The sequence below is a fragment of the Buteo buteo genome, chromosome 3 (assembly GCF_964188355.1).
Source record: "Buteo buteo chromosome 3, bButBut1.hap1.1, whole genome shotgun sequence".
In the NCBI taxonomy this organism is placed as follows: domain Eukaryota; kingdom Metazoa; phylum Chordata; class Aves; order Accipitriformes; family Accipitridae; genus Buteo; species Buteo buteo.
In genome coordinates, this window is record NC_134173.1 from 77,387,961 (window position 1) to 77,402,189 (window position 14,229).

General features: G+C 51.9%; 1 protein-coding gene across 3 annotated transcripts in view; it reads right to left on the bottom strand.

Annotated features, from left to right (window-relative positions):
* The window catches only part of ZC3H3 (zinc finger CCCH-type containing 3), a 179,229-nt gene extending 169,426 nt beyond the window's left edge, over window positions 1-9,803 (bottom strand). For 2 of the 3 annotated variants that reach the window (XM_075024080.1, XM_075024078.1), the window contains exons 1-3: window positions 9,693-9,803; window positions 5,053-6,466; window positions 2,545-2,741 (exon numbers count right to left, since the gene is read on the bottom strand). In XM_075024080.1, coding sequence (XP_074880181.1) covers window positions 2,545-2,741; window positions 5,053-6,466; window positions 9,693-9,738 — 1,657 coding nt within the window. In that variant the 5' untranslated portion in view covers window positions 9,739-9,803. Of the gene's footprint in view, window positions 1-1,623; window positions 1,663-2,544; window positions 2,742-5,052; window positions 6,467-9,692 lie in introns of all 3 variants that reach the window. The other variant, XM_075024077.1, reaches the window with a different exon arrangement.
* Window positions 9,804-14,229: the final 4,426 nt, after the last annotated feature.

A 14,229-nucleotide genomic window follows, 5' to 3' on the forward strand; every position in this document is an offset into this window, starting at 1 on the left:
TGCAGAAAGCAAGAAAGAAGTTTAGAAGCCATTTCATAATTATGGTGGGGAAGCATTTTTAATTCACCGTCTAAGGCATCAGTGTCCGTGCTCCCACTAGCACAGCGAGGCACGGGGAAAAAAAGGATTTGTGGCATTTATGAAGTGAGGAAGAGTAGTCTCACATGTGTGCATGCACAAACACACACAGGAAAAGGCAGGCAGGACATTTCCTTTTGCTTTTAGTCATTTTAAGAAAAAAATCAAGACACATTTTTACAGTAGGTACTGCAGTTTGCAAAGAAAAAGAACCACGAGGCATGGCCACCAAGTTTTATTAAAGCAGGTACTAGTTTCCACATCTCTGAGCTAAGACTGAGAAGTGCACAGATTCAAGCTGAAAATAACATTAAGTCACTTCAATGCAGACAACTCATAACTCTTATAAACCACGGTTTTGTCTGTGCTAGGCTTGGCTAGCATCTATCAGGAATGGTTTGATAATTTGATCCGCTTTTGGACAGGGGATGATCTACATGCTCTCCCAAAGTCACTTTCAGATCTATATTCCATTTTTTTCCTACTTTCTCTAAACTTCTTTATTTGCCAACTTTATTTTGAACAAACCCAGGAGCACAACCATATTTCTGCTCTATCTACATATTTTCAGCCCTATGCAGTTTAAGATCAAGAATCTTTTCAGTATGGGAACATTACCTTCAATCAAGGAACTAGGATTCAGAATACATTCCCAAAAGACACAGGCTTTTGGCAGCTGCCAGTCAGGCTCCCAGGGGGGCAACCCCAAATCACTCTGTATCTCCAGAGCCTACAGCAGAGCTGCTCATATCAGGCTCTCAGCAAGCTCCTTTTTAAAGAACTTACTGTGCTTTGCAGCAAAAAGATTTATTCAATGTCTCATACTGGACATGCCACACTGGAGAAAGGTCCCCACCAAGCAGTTTGTGAGGTCCGAGTCCTAAATTCACCCCAGAATAGACAGTTCTTGGGAAGCTGAAGGGCTGCATTCCCCATCCCACACATCACCATCATCCAAGAAAGAAAAGCCTTGTTGCCCCCACATTACCATCACAGCTGGATCTGGCCACATGCTATATTCACCACCTCTGGTTTCACAGATCACAGAAGAGCAACCACAGTGCAAGTATGACCAAGACCTCCAACCGTACGTGCTGCCTTCAAGCACTGCATGCAAACTTCCACCACAGTGTCTGGAGGTGCAGCCTTCATGCCTCTCCAGACACCAAAGGGTTTGCTGACATCCTTAAATGGAGCAAGACAGCCCCAAAGCCAGGCAACTGCTTGAATGCTGGACTATCAATGCAACTGCACAAATGCACATCTTATTCTCCCTGCCCCTGCCTCTCCCATGAGTCACTGCCCACTGCCTAAAGCGCCAGATCCAAAATTCTCCTCCCAGTGTCCCCCTTATCCCTCCAAACCCCTCTTCAAAAACACATGAACAGGAAAATCTTTTTCTTCTCCTGCCACAAAAAGGTTTTCCCTTTCCTGAACCACAAGCCCCCATTCTTGTCTTTTCATCCATCAAAACACAGCAAGATCTCAACACAGCTGTTTGTCTGAAGGCAAAAAAACCACCTATAATCACACATGCAAACTCACTAGTTGAAGTGCAGAGCAGGAAACCACAGAATTGTCTTCCTGAAAACAGAGGTTCAACAGCTTTACTTTTGGAGGCAGATCACAGCTATGTCATGGCCCAAACAGCCTTCCTCACTCAAGCAATGCCTACCCACAGTGTCACTGGCCACCCTGCCGTACACGAACGAGCACAGCGCAGGCACGCAAGCAAAACGTACTTCATATACATTTGAGAAAACTGAATCTCAAGGGAGCGAAGCCACTTGTCCGTGATCATATCAACACTGAATAGCGGAGCCAGACTTTGAGCCAGAAACACCACCATTTCACGCACACATAGGTGCAGCTCTCCAGGCCCCAAGCAGCTGATTTCTGCTCTGACCATTGCCAACCCAAGGCAGCAGGACATGGACGCAAAATACCTGTTCACAAGCACGATGGACCCGGTATTCCTTTAATTATTGTTATTTTAAGCAAATTACATACAAAACCTAGAAGCCCGCAGATATGGCACTGGGATACAGGTGCATTAGGTAGGTCTGTAGTTGCTAGAGGAGTATCTCATGACATGCACAAGCTTTTGCCCAGTGCAAAAAGGGAAATTAGTCTTACAGATGTGTTACTGCCTCTGCCGCCCCGTTCCCTCCTTGAGCACCTTCCTATTCAATGCCTGCAAGTCCAGCAAAACCACGTTAAAAGCAAGAAGCAGCTTTAAAATGGCCTTGTCTGGAGATGTCAATGCACAAGAGAGCTCTGAGGTAAGGCAGATGTCTTACTCCAGCCAAAATTCTTCTCCTTAACATTTGCTCCATGACCAACAACAGCAGATTCATCTCCTGGAGGACCTGGTAACCCATTTCCAAATCCAAGACCCTCCCTTGGAACCGCTTCACTGGCACCCAGTCAGAGAGCACCATCACCCCTTGCAACGGCTGTTCCTACCTTCCTTGGTGGAGACCTGCATCCTGGTGGCTGGCAGCCTGCAGAGCCTGTGCTTGGTGATCTGCACCAGGCCCTTGGACGAGGAGCGTTTCAGCGTCGCAGAAGGTTTCCCCCGCAAGGAGTTTTTCTTCCTGAGATGGAAGTGGCTTTTCAGAGGCATGGTGGGCGAGGAGCTGTTCTTCTTATCTGTCGGGGAACTATGAAGGGGAACACCACACAATTAGAAGAGAGTAGAGAGTGACCAAAATGCACTTGGTCCCCTTGCCCAGAGCTGAGAAGAGAAGCTAGGTCACCAAGCTCCACACTGCTCTCCTAACCCAAGGGTGACAAGAAGCACTGAACAGAAAATTACAAGTAAATAAGCAAGTGTGATGAATTTCTGGCAAAGCACAGATGGAGAATGAGGTATTTGACAGCCTAACTCAACTCATTCCCTTCTGCTTTCTGCTCAACAGATGCGTGGGAGAGGACAGAATCATAAAATCATAGAGTAGTTTAGGTTGGAAAAGACCTTTAAGATCATTGAGACCAACCATTGACCTAGCACTGCCAAGTCCACCACTAAACCATGTCCCTAAGCACCACATCCACATGGCTTTTAAATACCTCCCCGGATGGTGACTCCACCACTTCCCTGGGCAGCCGGTTCCAGTGCTTGACAACCCCTTCGGTGAAGAAATTGTTCCTAATATCCAATCTAAACCTCCCCTGGTGCAACTTGAGGCCGTTTCCTCTTGTCCCATCACTTGTTACTTGGGAGAAGAGACCAACACCCACATCTTTAGCAACCTCCTCTCAGGTAGTTGTAGAGAGCAATAAGGTCTCCTCTCAGCCTCTTTTTCTCCAGGCTAAGCAACCCCAGTTCCCTCAGCTGCTCCTCAAAGGACCTGTTCTCTAGACCCTTCACTAGCCTTGTTGCTCTTCTCTGGACACGCTCTAGCACCTCAGTGTCTTTCTTGTAGTGAGGGGCCCAAAACTGAACACAGGATTCAAGGTGCAGCCTCACCAGTGCCTAGTACAGGGGGACAATCACTTCCCTAGTTCTGCTGGCCTTTAGTGAGATGAGGGGGGGGGGTCTCATCTCCCTGACTGCCAAAAAATCCAAAACAATCCCAGCTTCTGCAGACACCTTGCTCCAGAGTGATCCTCCCAGCACAATCCACCCACAGACACATTCCCCAGCAAAACAGGAGGGCAAAGCAAGGATGGAAACCTGTGGTGAAGCAGTGAGCAGAGGATCTGGGAAACAGAAGCAGTAATCGAGGCACCAGATTCTCAGTCGGTGCCATGTTACCAGCTCATTGTGTCACTTAAACTAGTTATTTAGGCCACAGTCCTCAATTTTCAAGGGCTCAAGGCTTGGCGTTACTGCAGCAAGAAAGGAGCCAAACCACGTGTGCGCTACACTGAGGGTACCTCCGAGTTCAGTGGTAGAGTAGAGGTCAGGCAGCTGTGCCACCAACCGTCACCCCATCCCACTTATCCCTTCCCTGCAGCACAGGCTGGGCTTGCATCCAGCCCTGCCGAGAAGAGCAGCACAAAACACAGCTTTCCCATGGAGAGCACAACGTAACAAAGCCCTCGCAGCACTTCCACAACGCACCGGATTTCAGAGAGTTTGGTCCCAATCTCTTATCTGTTTCCCCTCAACTCCCAGCCCAGTGCAAACCCCTTTTGCAGATAACTCAGCCCACACGCCTTTTCCTTCCGCCAAGCTTCATTTATAACCTTCCCATTGTACTCTGTCCCTGTCAGACACGGCCAGGGGGAGAACTTGCTCCACAAGACCCCAGGATTATCTGCTGGTCTGGCACGGCACGTTCTCCCAAGGTAGCTACAACAGCCACAGATCTGTCAGCGACTTGACAAGGAGAAGGAAGAGCAAGAGCCTTCAGGGAGGATGCTTTGGGCTACAATGGTGGATGGCACAAAAGGATGGCACCCAAGGGAGGGAAGTACCAGCAGAGCATCACGGACAGCACTTCTTACCGGCATGCAGAGCTCACCTCCCATACCTGCTCCATCCCAGGGTCTGCACAATGCTTTACAGGGACAGACCACACACGATACGGCAATTCAAGCCACTTTTCCTCCTCTGCCCAGCCCCCAATGCAACAAGGTTATGGGAGTCTGAAAATAAATCAAGACAGCTATTTCCTTCCCTTTGAATATTAGTCTGTTATTCGGGTCAGGGAGGAGTCTCCTACATGCTGCAGCAAAGTCTTCAGAGAACAGGGATGGGAGATGAGAAGAAAACCCAGCTCTGTTTCGAAGGTTCAAGTCAGAGTTACACAGACAATTAAAAACCAAGGCCTTCCAACCCTGGAAAGCGGGATGCCTCCAGACAGAACAAAGTCACTGCACTTGGAAGGAGAAAAGCAAATATACCCTCCAGTATACAACAACCCTTGTTGGAATTTCACTTATAGCCACAACTTATGCGAAGCCAATGGACACAAAAATACAACCAGTGCAATGATACCACTCCGAAGACAACCAGCAACTTACCCCGAGCTTCCTTTTCTCTTGATGATTTTTGTCCGACTCTTCACTTTATAACTGGACAGCGCAGCATCGACGAAGGAGGACTTCGCCCCGCTGAGACCAACAGACACAGCACTCAGAGTCGGTGGGGCGGTGTTGGCTCGAGGGAGGTTGGGGGCTGGAGGCTTTTTCTGATCCTCAGATTGCCACCTGAATGCTGACTTGGAGGTGGAAGGCAAGGTCTGCAGGCTGGAGGCTTTCCACTTATACTTGCTGGGAGAAACACCCAGTTTGGGCTGCAATCCTGATTTCTTCAGCTTTGCTCCCAAGTCTGCTTTTGGGGATAGTTTAGCACCTCTGTCCGCTCCACCAGCAACCTTCTTGGCACTTTCAGAAGCTCTGGGGCTTACCCATCTCTTCACAGGACGAGAGCATTTACCAGGGTTTGCAACCCACGTGTAGTTAGTTTTCCTGAACTTTGGAGCTTTGCTGGAGGTGGATGTTGAGGCAGCTCTTTGGAGACCGGCAGCTTTGGGAACTACAGAAAACCTGCTCTTTGCTGGACTGGTCATCCCAACCACCAAAGTCGCAGCCTGCACAGGTCTAGAGCATGTCTCACCATTTCCAAGGAGCTTCGGCTCTCCAAAAGCATCCCTGACTTGCTCACAACTAGACTGCCCTAGAGCTGGCGGTTCTGCCTTCCTCCGTACCAAGTGCCGAGCCAGCTCGTGATCTGGCAACACCGAAGGCTGCTGTGGCTCCGATTTCAGTGTCACAGCACTTTCACTGGTGCTTCCACAGGAGGAAGGGGAGCTCCTGGCCACATCACCGGCCAGATGCACCATTCTAGGCTTATCTGACACGCTCACGTACGCTGAACTCACAAACCGGTGAGATGAACTAAATGAAACAGAGAGAGAGGGTCTCCTCTCTTCATTTCGGCTTGCGTACAGCGATTTCTGCACATTTTTACTGTCACCTGGAGCAGTGACCACTGTTTTGAGCCCAGAAAACTCACAGTAAGAACCCACATCAGCAAAACCTTTCATATCTACAAACGGGCCAGCCCTCTCTGGCAGCTGGATCCCCACAACTATATTACCATCTGTGGTTAAGTCCACATGTCTCTCTGGGGACAATTCTGGTGGCTCAGGGGCCTGGCTCTCCCCATGGCTTTCAAAAGCCTGAGACGTGCTGGCACTTCCACTGCTTCCAACATCACACACTGATCCCGGTGGCCGGTTGACGAGGGAATATTTTTTCCTCCAGGAGTGACCCTGGCGCAGCTGGAAATCCCTGGGAGCCTGCTGGGGATATCTGGTTGAAAACGTCCCCCTCCTGCTGAAGGCGGGCTGGCGGGGGTTGTTCCACCTCGGTGGTGCGGATGGCGGCGGTCGCGGCGCGTCCCCATGTGTGTTTTTATGATCATTTATGAGACCTAAAGAGAAGAAGACGGCATCTGTTAATCAGTGGTCCCATGGGAGTTTGACAGCATCAAAGCATTGGTTTTCCTCACGCTGCAGTGGGGACTATCGCTCCATGCAGACTCGCACAGGCCATATTTCAGATAATGAGTGCTGGAAGGAAAAAGTTAAAACAAATATCCCCCTCAATACTCATGAAAGTCAGTAACAAAAGCAATTTTGCAGGACAGCTCAACGCAGGTCTAAACCACAGACTTACCAACAGACCCTTAACACACTGCACTAGTGCTGTCAGCCACCTTTTGCCCCTTTACGATCTTTTTTATGTGCCAAAACAGATGCTTGAATTATTGTTTTTGGAGCCTAATTTTTTAAAATTGCTAATTTGATTTCCAGATATCTTTTCAGAGCAGTCTCTGAGGGTCTGCTCGTGCATGTAGCCCAGCACATCCACCACCAGCCCCAAACACAAAGCACAGAATCTTTCAAGATCACCGAGACTAACTGTTACCCTAGCGCTGCCAAGTCCACCATGTGTCCCTAAGGGCCATGTCTACACGGCTTTTAAATACCTCCTGGGATAGTGACTCTACCACTTCCCTGAGCAGTCTGTTCCAGTGCTTGACAACCCTTTCAGTGAAGAAATTGTTCCTAATATCCAATCTAAACCTCCCCTGGTGCAACTTGAGGCCGCTTCCTCTTGTCCCATCATTCGTTACCTGGGAGAAGAGACTGACCCACACCTCCATACAACCTCCTTTCAGGTAGTTGTAGAGAGCGATAAGTCTCCCCTCAGCCTCCTTTTCTCCAGGCTAAACAACCCCAGTTCCCTCAGCCTTCCTCACAGAACTTGTTCTCTACACCTTTCACCAGCTTTGTTGCTCTTCTTCAAAGCAGCAAGAAGGAGGCTCTGAGGTGGCCCCAGCTTTGCTGTTGAGTCACTACACATCTGTCATGGTTTAACTAAGCAACTAAGCACCACACAGCCGCTCACTCACTTCCCCCCCCAACCAGTGGGATGGGGGAGAAAATCAGGAAAAGAAGTAAAACTCGTGGGTTAAGAACGGTTTAATAGAACAGAAAAGAAGAAACTAATAATGATAATGATAACACTAATAAAATGACAACAGTAATAATAAAAGGATTGGAATATACAAATTATGCACAGTGCAATTGCTCACCACCAACTGACACCCAGCTAGTCCCCAAGCAGCCATCCCCCCACCCCTCCCAGTTTATATACTGGGCATGACGTCACATGGTATGGAATATCCCTTCGGCCAGTTTGGGTCAGCTGTCCTGGCTGTGTCCCCTCCCAACTTCTTGTGCCCCTCCAGCCTTCTTGCTGGCTGGGAACGAGAAGCTGAAAAATCCTTGACTTAGTCTAAACATTACTTAGCAACAACTGAAAACATCAGTGTGTTATCAACATTCTTCTCATACCTAGCTCAAAAACATAGCACTATACCAGCTACTAGAAAGACAATTAACTCTATCCCAGCTGAAACCAGGACAACATCCCTCTGCCAAACCACCACATCTCCCCAGTGCTTGGGTCTACTAACAAGTCGTTTGGATAATAGATACATGTCAATTAGGGAGGGCCTGTGCCTGTTAAGCCTCAGTGTTTAGAAAACTCTTCCAACAAAAGGGATTCTCAAAGGATTTTTGAGGCTTATATTTTAGGCACGTGTCAACATAGAAAAGTTTTTCCTACACGAGGAGTCACAGAGCTGCTGGAAGAGCAGCCTCAGCAGACCTTTCCTGGAGGAGGCGAGGACCACGTTTTCCTCCCTCTCATCACACACCCCTGACGTAGGAGATCCCCCGCAAGGCCCAAGCAGAGTTTGTGGCCTTACTAATGAGGAAAAATTACCTTGGGGTCTATAAATAGAGCGAGTTCGTGCTAAGAATAAGTGCTGATGCTCACTAGAGCAAGGAAAGGGCACGCAAATATATCCCCCCCCATGCTCCTCTGCCATGCTGAGGAGTCAAGGGACGGAGGGCGAGGGACACATCCAACCTCTGAGCCATCAGCCCCAGGGGCTGTGGGGCAGGGGACACCCCCTTCCCCCAGCCAGGAAGGTCACAGGCCCTGCAGGGCCCAACAGCATGGGGATTCCCCCCCCCCCCGCAGGGACCCCCAAACCCCCCTCAGTGCTCTCTGGTCTCTACTCCTTCCCTGCCTCGGCCCACTCGAGACTCCTGGGTCCCCTCCCTTCCCCACTTCTCCCGAGCGCTCCTGGGTCCCCTCCACCTCCCCCACCCCTTGGGCCCTTCCCAGGCCTCAGCCCTCCCCCTCCGGGGTCCTCCCTATTCCCCCCCCCCCCCGCCCCAAACTCCCAGAATCCCCCTCAAAACCCTCCTCCCCCCCCACGACTCCAAGGTCCCCTTCACAGCTCGCCCATCCCCCTCCCGGACTCTGGGGTCCCCTTCACCGCCCTCCCCTTCCCCTCCCGGACTCTGGGGTCCCCTCACAGTCCATACCTTCCCCCCCATCAACTCTGGGGTCCCCCTCACCGCCCTCTTCCCCCCCTCCCAGATTCTGGGGTCCCCTCACAGCCTGCCCATCCCCCTCCCCGACTCTGGGGTCCCCCTCACCGCCCTCCACTCCCCCCCCCGACTCTGGGGTCCCCCTCACCGCTCTCCCCATCCCCCCTGGACTCTGGGGTCCCCTCACAGCCTGCCCATCCCCCTCCCCGACTCTGGGGTCCCCCTCACCGCCCTCCCCTCCCCCCCAGACTCTGGGGTCCCCCTCACCGCTCTCCCCTCCCCGTCCCGGATTCTGGGGTCCCCTCATAGTCCGTCCCTCCCTCCCCAGACTCTGGGATCCCCTCACAGCTCGCCCTTCCCCGTCCCGGACTCTGGGGTCCCCTCACAGCTCGCCCATCCCCCTCCCGGACTCTGGGGTCCCCCTCACCGCCCTCCCCTCCCCCCCCAGACTCTGGGGTCCCCTCACAGTCCGTCCCTCCCCCCCCCAGACTCTGGGGTCCCCTCACAGCCTGCCCACCCCCCTCCCGGATTCTGGGGTCCCCCTCACCGCCCTCCCCTCACCCCCCCAGACTCTGGGGTCCCTTCACAGGTCGCCCCTCCCCCCTCGGCCTCCAGGGTCCCCTCACAGCCCGTCCGCCCTCCCCCCACCTCCTCCCCCGGACTTCCCTCATAACAGCCAGCCGCTCGCCCGCCCCCCCTTCATTCCATTCCCTTCCCTTCCCTTCCCGGGCCCCGTCCCGGCCGTACCCTGCAGCAGGCGGATCTGCCGCCACAGCCGCTCCCTCTCCTCCATCCCCGCAGCGCTCCCGCACCGCCCCGCACCCACGGCGTCATCACCTCAGCGCCGGCCGTTGAAGGCCGCGTCACGTGAGAGCGCGCGCGGCGCCCGCCCGCCGAGTCACGTGGAGCCCGCCGCGTCACGTGGCGCCCGCCGCCGCGCGGCCCGTCGCTTAGCAACGGAGGCGGCCGCGGCCTTAAGCGCGGCCCGGCCGGGGCCTGAAGCGGGTTCGGGTTCTGTGCCCGGCTCGGTCCCTCCGGCTTCGGCTCCGGTTCCTCCGGCCCCTGCCCAGCCTGGTCCGGCTGTTCCCATTTCCCATCCTCAACCCGACCCCGTGTGGCTGTCCCCAGCCACTGTCTCCAGCCTGGGCTATACCAGCTGTCCCCATCCCAGCCTGGTCCAGCTCTCCCCATCTCCTGTCCCCATCCCAGCCTGGTCCAGCTGTCCCCATCTCCTGTCCCCATCCCAGCCTGGTCCAGCTGTCCCCTGTCCCCATCCCAGCCTGGTCCAGCTGTCCCCATCTCCTGTCCCCATCCCAGCCTGGTCCAGCTGTCCCCTGTTCCCATCCCAGCCTGGTCCAGCTGTCCCCATCTCCTGTCCCCATCCCAGCCTGGTCCAGCTGTCCCCTGTCCCCATCCCAGCCTGGTCCAGCTGTCCCCATCTCCCGTCCCCATCCCAGCCTGGTCCAGCTGTCCCCTGTTCCCATCCCAGCCTGGTCCAGCTGTCCCCATCTCCTGTCCCCCTCCCAGCCTGGTCCAGCTGTCCCCATCTCCCATCTCCATCCCAGCCTGGTCCAGCTGTCCCCATCTCCCATCCCCATCCCAGCCTGGTCCAGCTGTCCCCATTTCCCGTCCCCCTCCCAGCCTTGTCCAGCTCTCCCCATCTCCCGTCCCCCTCCCAGCCTGGTCCAGCTGTCCCCATCTCCTGTCCCCATCCCAGCCTGGTCCAGCTGTCCCCATCCCAGCCTGGCCCAGCTGTCCCCATCTTTTGTCCCATGCCCAGCCTCATTCAGCCATGCTCTGTCCCCAGCGCAGCCTGGTCCGGCTGTCCCCAACCCCTGCCTCCAGCCTGGGCTATCCCAGCTGTCCCCTGTCCCCATCCCAGCCTGGTCCAGCTGTCCCCATCCCCTGTCCCCTGCCCAGCCAGTGATCCCCTGCCCATCTCTGCCTTCTCCCATCACTGGTGTCTGCCCACAGCCCGCCACCACCCCACCCTGTGCCTGCAGGCACGAGGGGGAGGATTTCCTGGTGACCCTATAGGACCATCTCCAGAAAGAACACTTTAATTTCACACATCAGCCTTGCAAAGTCCTTATTTCTCATACTGCGGCTGTGATTGTTTAAAACGTTTTGCAGGAGAACTAGTCCCGAAGCTGCAAAGGTTACTTGTGGTAATGAAGGAAATCATAGATGTTTTCAGCTTCCTGCAAGAACGGGCAAGTTTGGTCCCTCATTTAAAGGCTTTGTTGTGCGTTAGATGTGCCGGTAAGGCTTCAGCAGCAGCAGAGCAAAATAGCTGCTGCAGTCGGGGTAATGTTGAGACATCGTCTGGGCACAGGAGTTTGCACCTTCTAATTAAGCAAGAAAACAGGGTGAGTGGCTCTGCGAGTCACATTTTGTAACACGTTTCATGGGCAGCTCTTAGAGCAGTTCACATTCCTCCTCATTTCTCAATTCCTCCCAGAAACCAGGGGCAAATCGAGAGCAGAAGGCAGTTTTCTTAGGTCTGGTCCCAGTCCCTGTCCCCTAAAAAGACTTTCTCTGACCTGAACTGTACCCTCAGAGCACGTGTCCCAACCTGAAAGTCAGGTGGCCCCGTGTTACCAGTATAAATCAGGAGTATCCACAAAGTGTATCCATGCAATTAAGAGCACAAACAGAGAAGAATGTCATTTATATGGACATTGTCCTTAAGGAGTTTGTTTTCCGAATAATTTCCTTCTTCCCTAAGGGAATAAAACCCATAACTTTAAATAAAGCCATAACAGAATCTCAAGTCTGCAAGGGAGATAAAAAAACAGATTGAAATTATTTTTTAAACAATTTGGGGAAAAAAAGCCGAGCCAAGTAGCTGTACCAGCACAACGCTATTTCCTTCTATACACTCCCATGATGAGAACTTTATAAAAGCAACTGATCATCAACCTCAAATCATGTAAAACAGAAGCTGTCCCTTGGGATATCTTGCTTCCCGTCGCAGTTAGGGAGTTCTGCCTGTCCCAGCTCTGATCAAATAACGTCCCCGGGGCAAGCCCAAGATTTGCCTGCTCAGAAAGGTAGATTTAGTAAATTATTTACAGCGTGTTTAGTGGCCTTTTAAAGCAGTTCCGCGGTGGAATATGGGGAAGAGCCAGCCTGCAGGAATAAACCACTTTGTGCAGATGGTAGCAAAGGCTTCAAAATACAAAGCAGTCGGGGAGTCTGGCCCTTATTAGCCTTCCCTGAAGCCCTAAGACTGCAGAAAAATCCTGCAGCCTCTCTTGTTGCAAAGTCCTGCATGTATGGGAACAGGCTGGGGACCAGGCAGGCAGAGGTGGCAGATCTCCTCCCTTTGGGTTGCCTCAGACCAGCTTCAATTGATCACGAAGCCCCACCCAGAATTTCATAACCGCTTTAAACTGGCAGAAATTGGCACTTCTGCCAAAAGAAGCCTCCTCCGCTCCCAGCTGCTTGTTCCCTCCCTTGTGCTGGCACAACGATTCGAGTGGCTTGCATAAATGAGCTAGAACGGGCTGCTCTGAATTAAAATTAATTCAACACATGCAGAGGAAAAGCTAATTTTTAACATAGGGAAGCTATGTATCCACCACTCCCACAAAACCCAACCTCAGGAAAGAGTGAGCTAAAAGCAGTGGGCCCTGTTTTGCCAATCTACACCAAAATATGTAACTAGAAAAAGGAAAGCATGGGGTAAGGCATTGCTGGAGGGTCTTGGGCCACTTGGGATCCTCCTCTGATGCTCCTTGGGGTTTCCTTGGGTCCTCCCCACAAGAAGAGCTTTGGTGGGGCGGGGGCATCCAGAGGAGCAGGGACACCATTTTAGCCATGAACTGGATCTTCTCCAGGGAACAGAAAGGAGCATCCTGCATCGGGGCATGCAGTACTTGCACCTATCTCCCCTGAGATGCATGCAGAGGGCAAAGGAGAGACAAGGGTGCTGCATCACTCAAACTCTTTTTTTTCTTTTCAGCACACTGTGAGAAAGCACTACCCATTCAGCCACCTCGCCACTCGATGCCCGTTTACAAGCAACACATCTGAAAGCTACAGGAATTCACGGCACTTGTTCTTTGTTCATAGCACTACGCTTGTACGACACTTGTTTGTAAGTCTAATTTAATTAAAAAAACAGTAAAAAGCAAGTGTAGGTTTTTGACGCTGCACTGGCAGGGTGTCTGCATGTGAGAAAACGCCCCAGGGAGGGTAGCACATTTAAGAGAAATTAAATTGTCTCATTCAGCCCAGAATAAACATGGTGCTAATTCTCTAATGGCCTTAAACACCACCCGAACTGCGGATCCAGTGACAAGCATGCAATAGGACTGAATTAAGCTGCTCGCACACTTGAAATCATGGCCTCATCAGCTTTGGTTTAGTCTAGAGTCTCTCGATGGCTTTCCATAAACTTGCTGAGACAAGCTAAAACAGCAAACTTCGTTAAGCGCTGCAGCAGCAGATTGCAGAGACCTGATGACAGGGTGAGTGGGAGGCACTGGTGTTTCTGCCACCTGCTCCCACAAGTGGGTTTACAAAGGCACAGGGATCTCCTAGGATTCCTGGATCCTCCTGCTTTGCCTAAAACACCCAGCACTGCCTGGAATCCATTTGCAGGAGCATTGTGAATAGGACAGCAGAGTGATTATTCTCTCTGGGGGCACCTCTGAGTCTCAGCTGGAGCATTGCATCAAGCTTTCAGGAAGACATGTCAATAAAAATGTAGAAAAATTGGTGAGAATCCAGACAGAAGGGAAAAATCAAGAGTAAAAGTTTAAAAAAACTTCACCTATAAAGAAAAGCTGAAAGATTTTCAGGTTTTGATTAAAAAAGAGAAGGGAAATAATATTAGAAATAGATATCTAATTGAGTGTGCTTGATGTTCGCTGCTGGTAGTAAAGGAGGCATTAGCTTAATTTGCAGCAAAGAAGATTTTCTGCAGCTCAGGAAGAATTTTCCAGCTATCCAGAGAAGAGGTTACCCAAGGAAGATGGGAAGCTTTAAGGTAAGCATGTTCCTGGGGTGGTTGATAGGTGCAGAACCCTGCTGGGGGCTCTGATTTAGGTGTCCTCCTCATCTTGTTTTTGACCTCTGTTTTTACAGTCTTGTCAGCTTCCTGGCATCTTGCATGTGCAGTCCCAACATCAGTGGTTGTGTCCTGCATCCTTTTGCTGAAGCATCGTGAAGAAAAGCATCCTCAGCTGAGTTCCCAGTTCCCTCCTGCACCAGCACCAGCACTTGTACAGCCATGGCATGGACTTATGGGATGTGATGTGGCTGCAGAACAACTTCT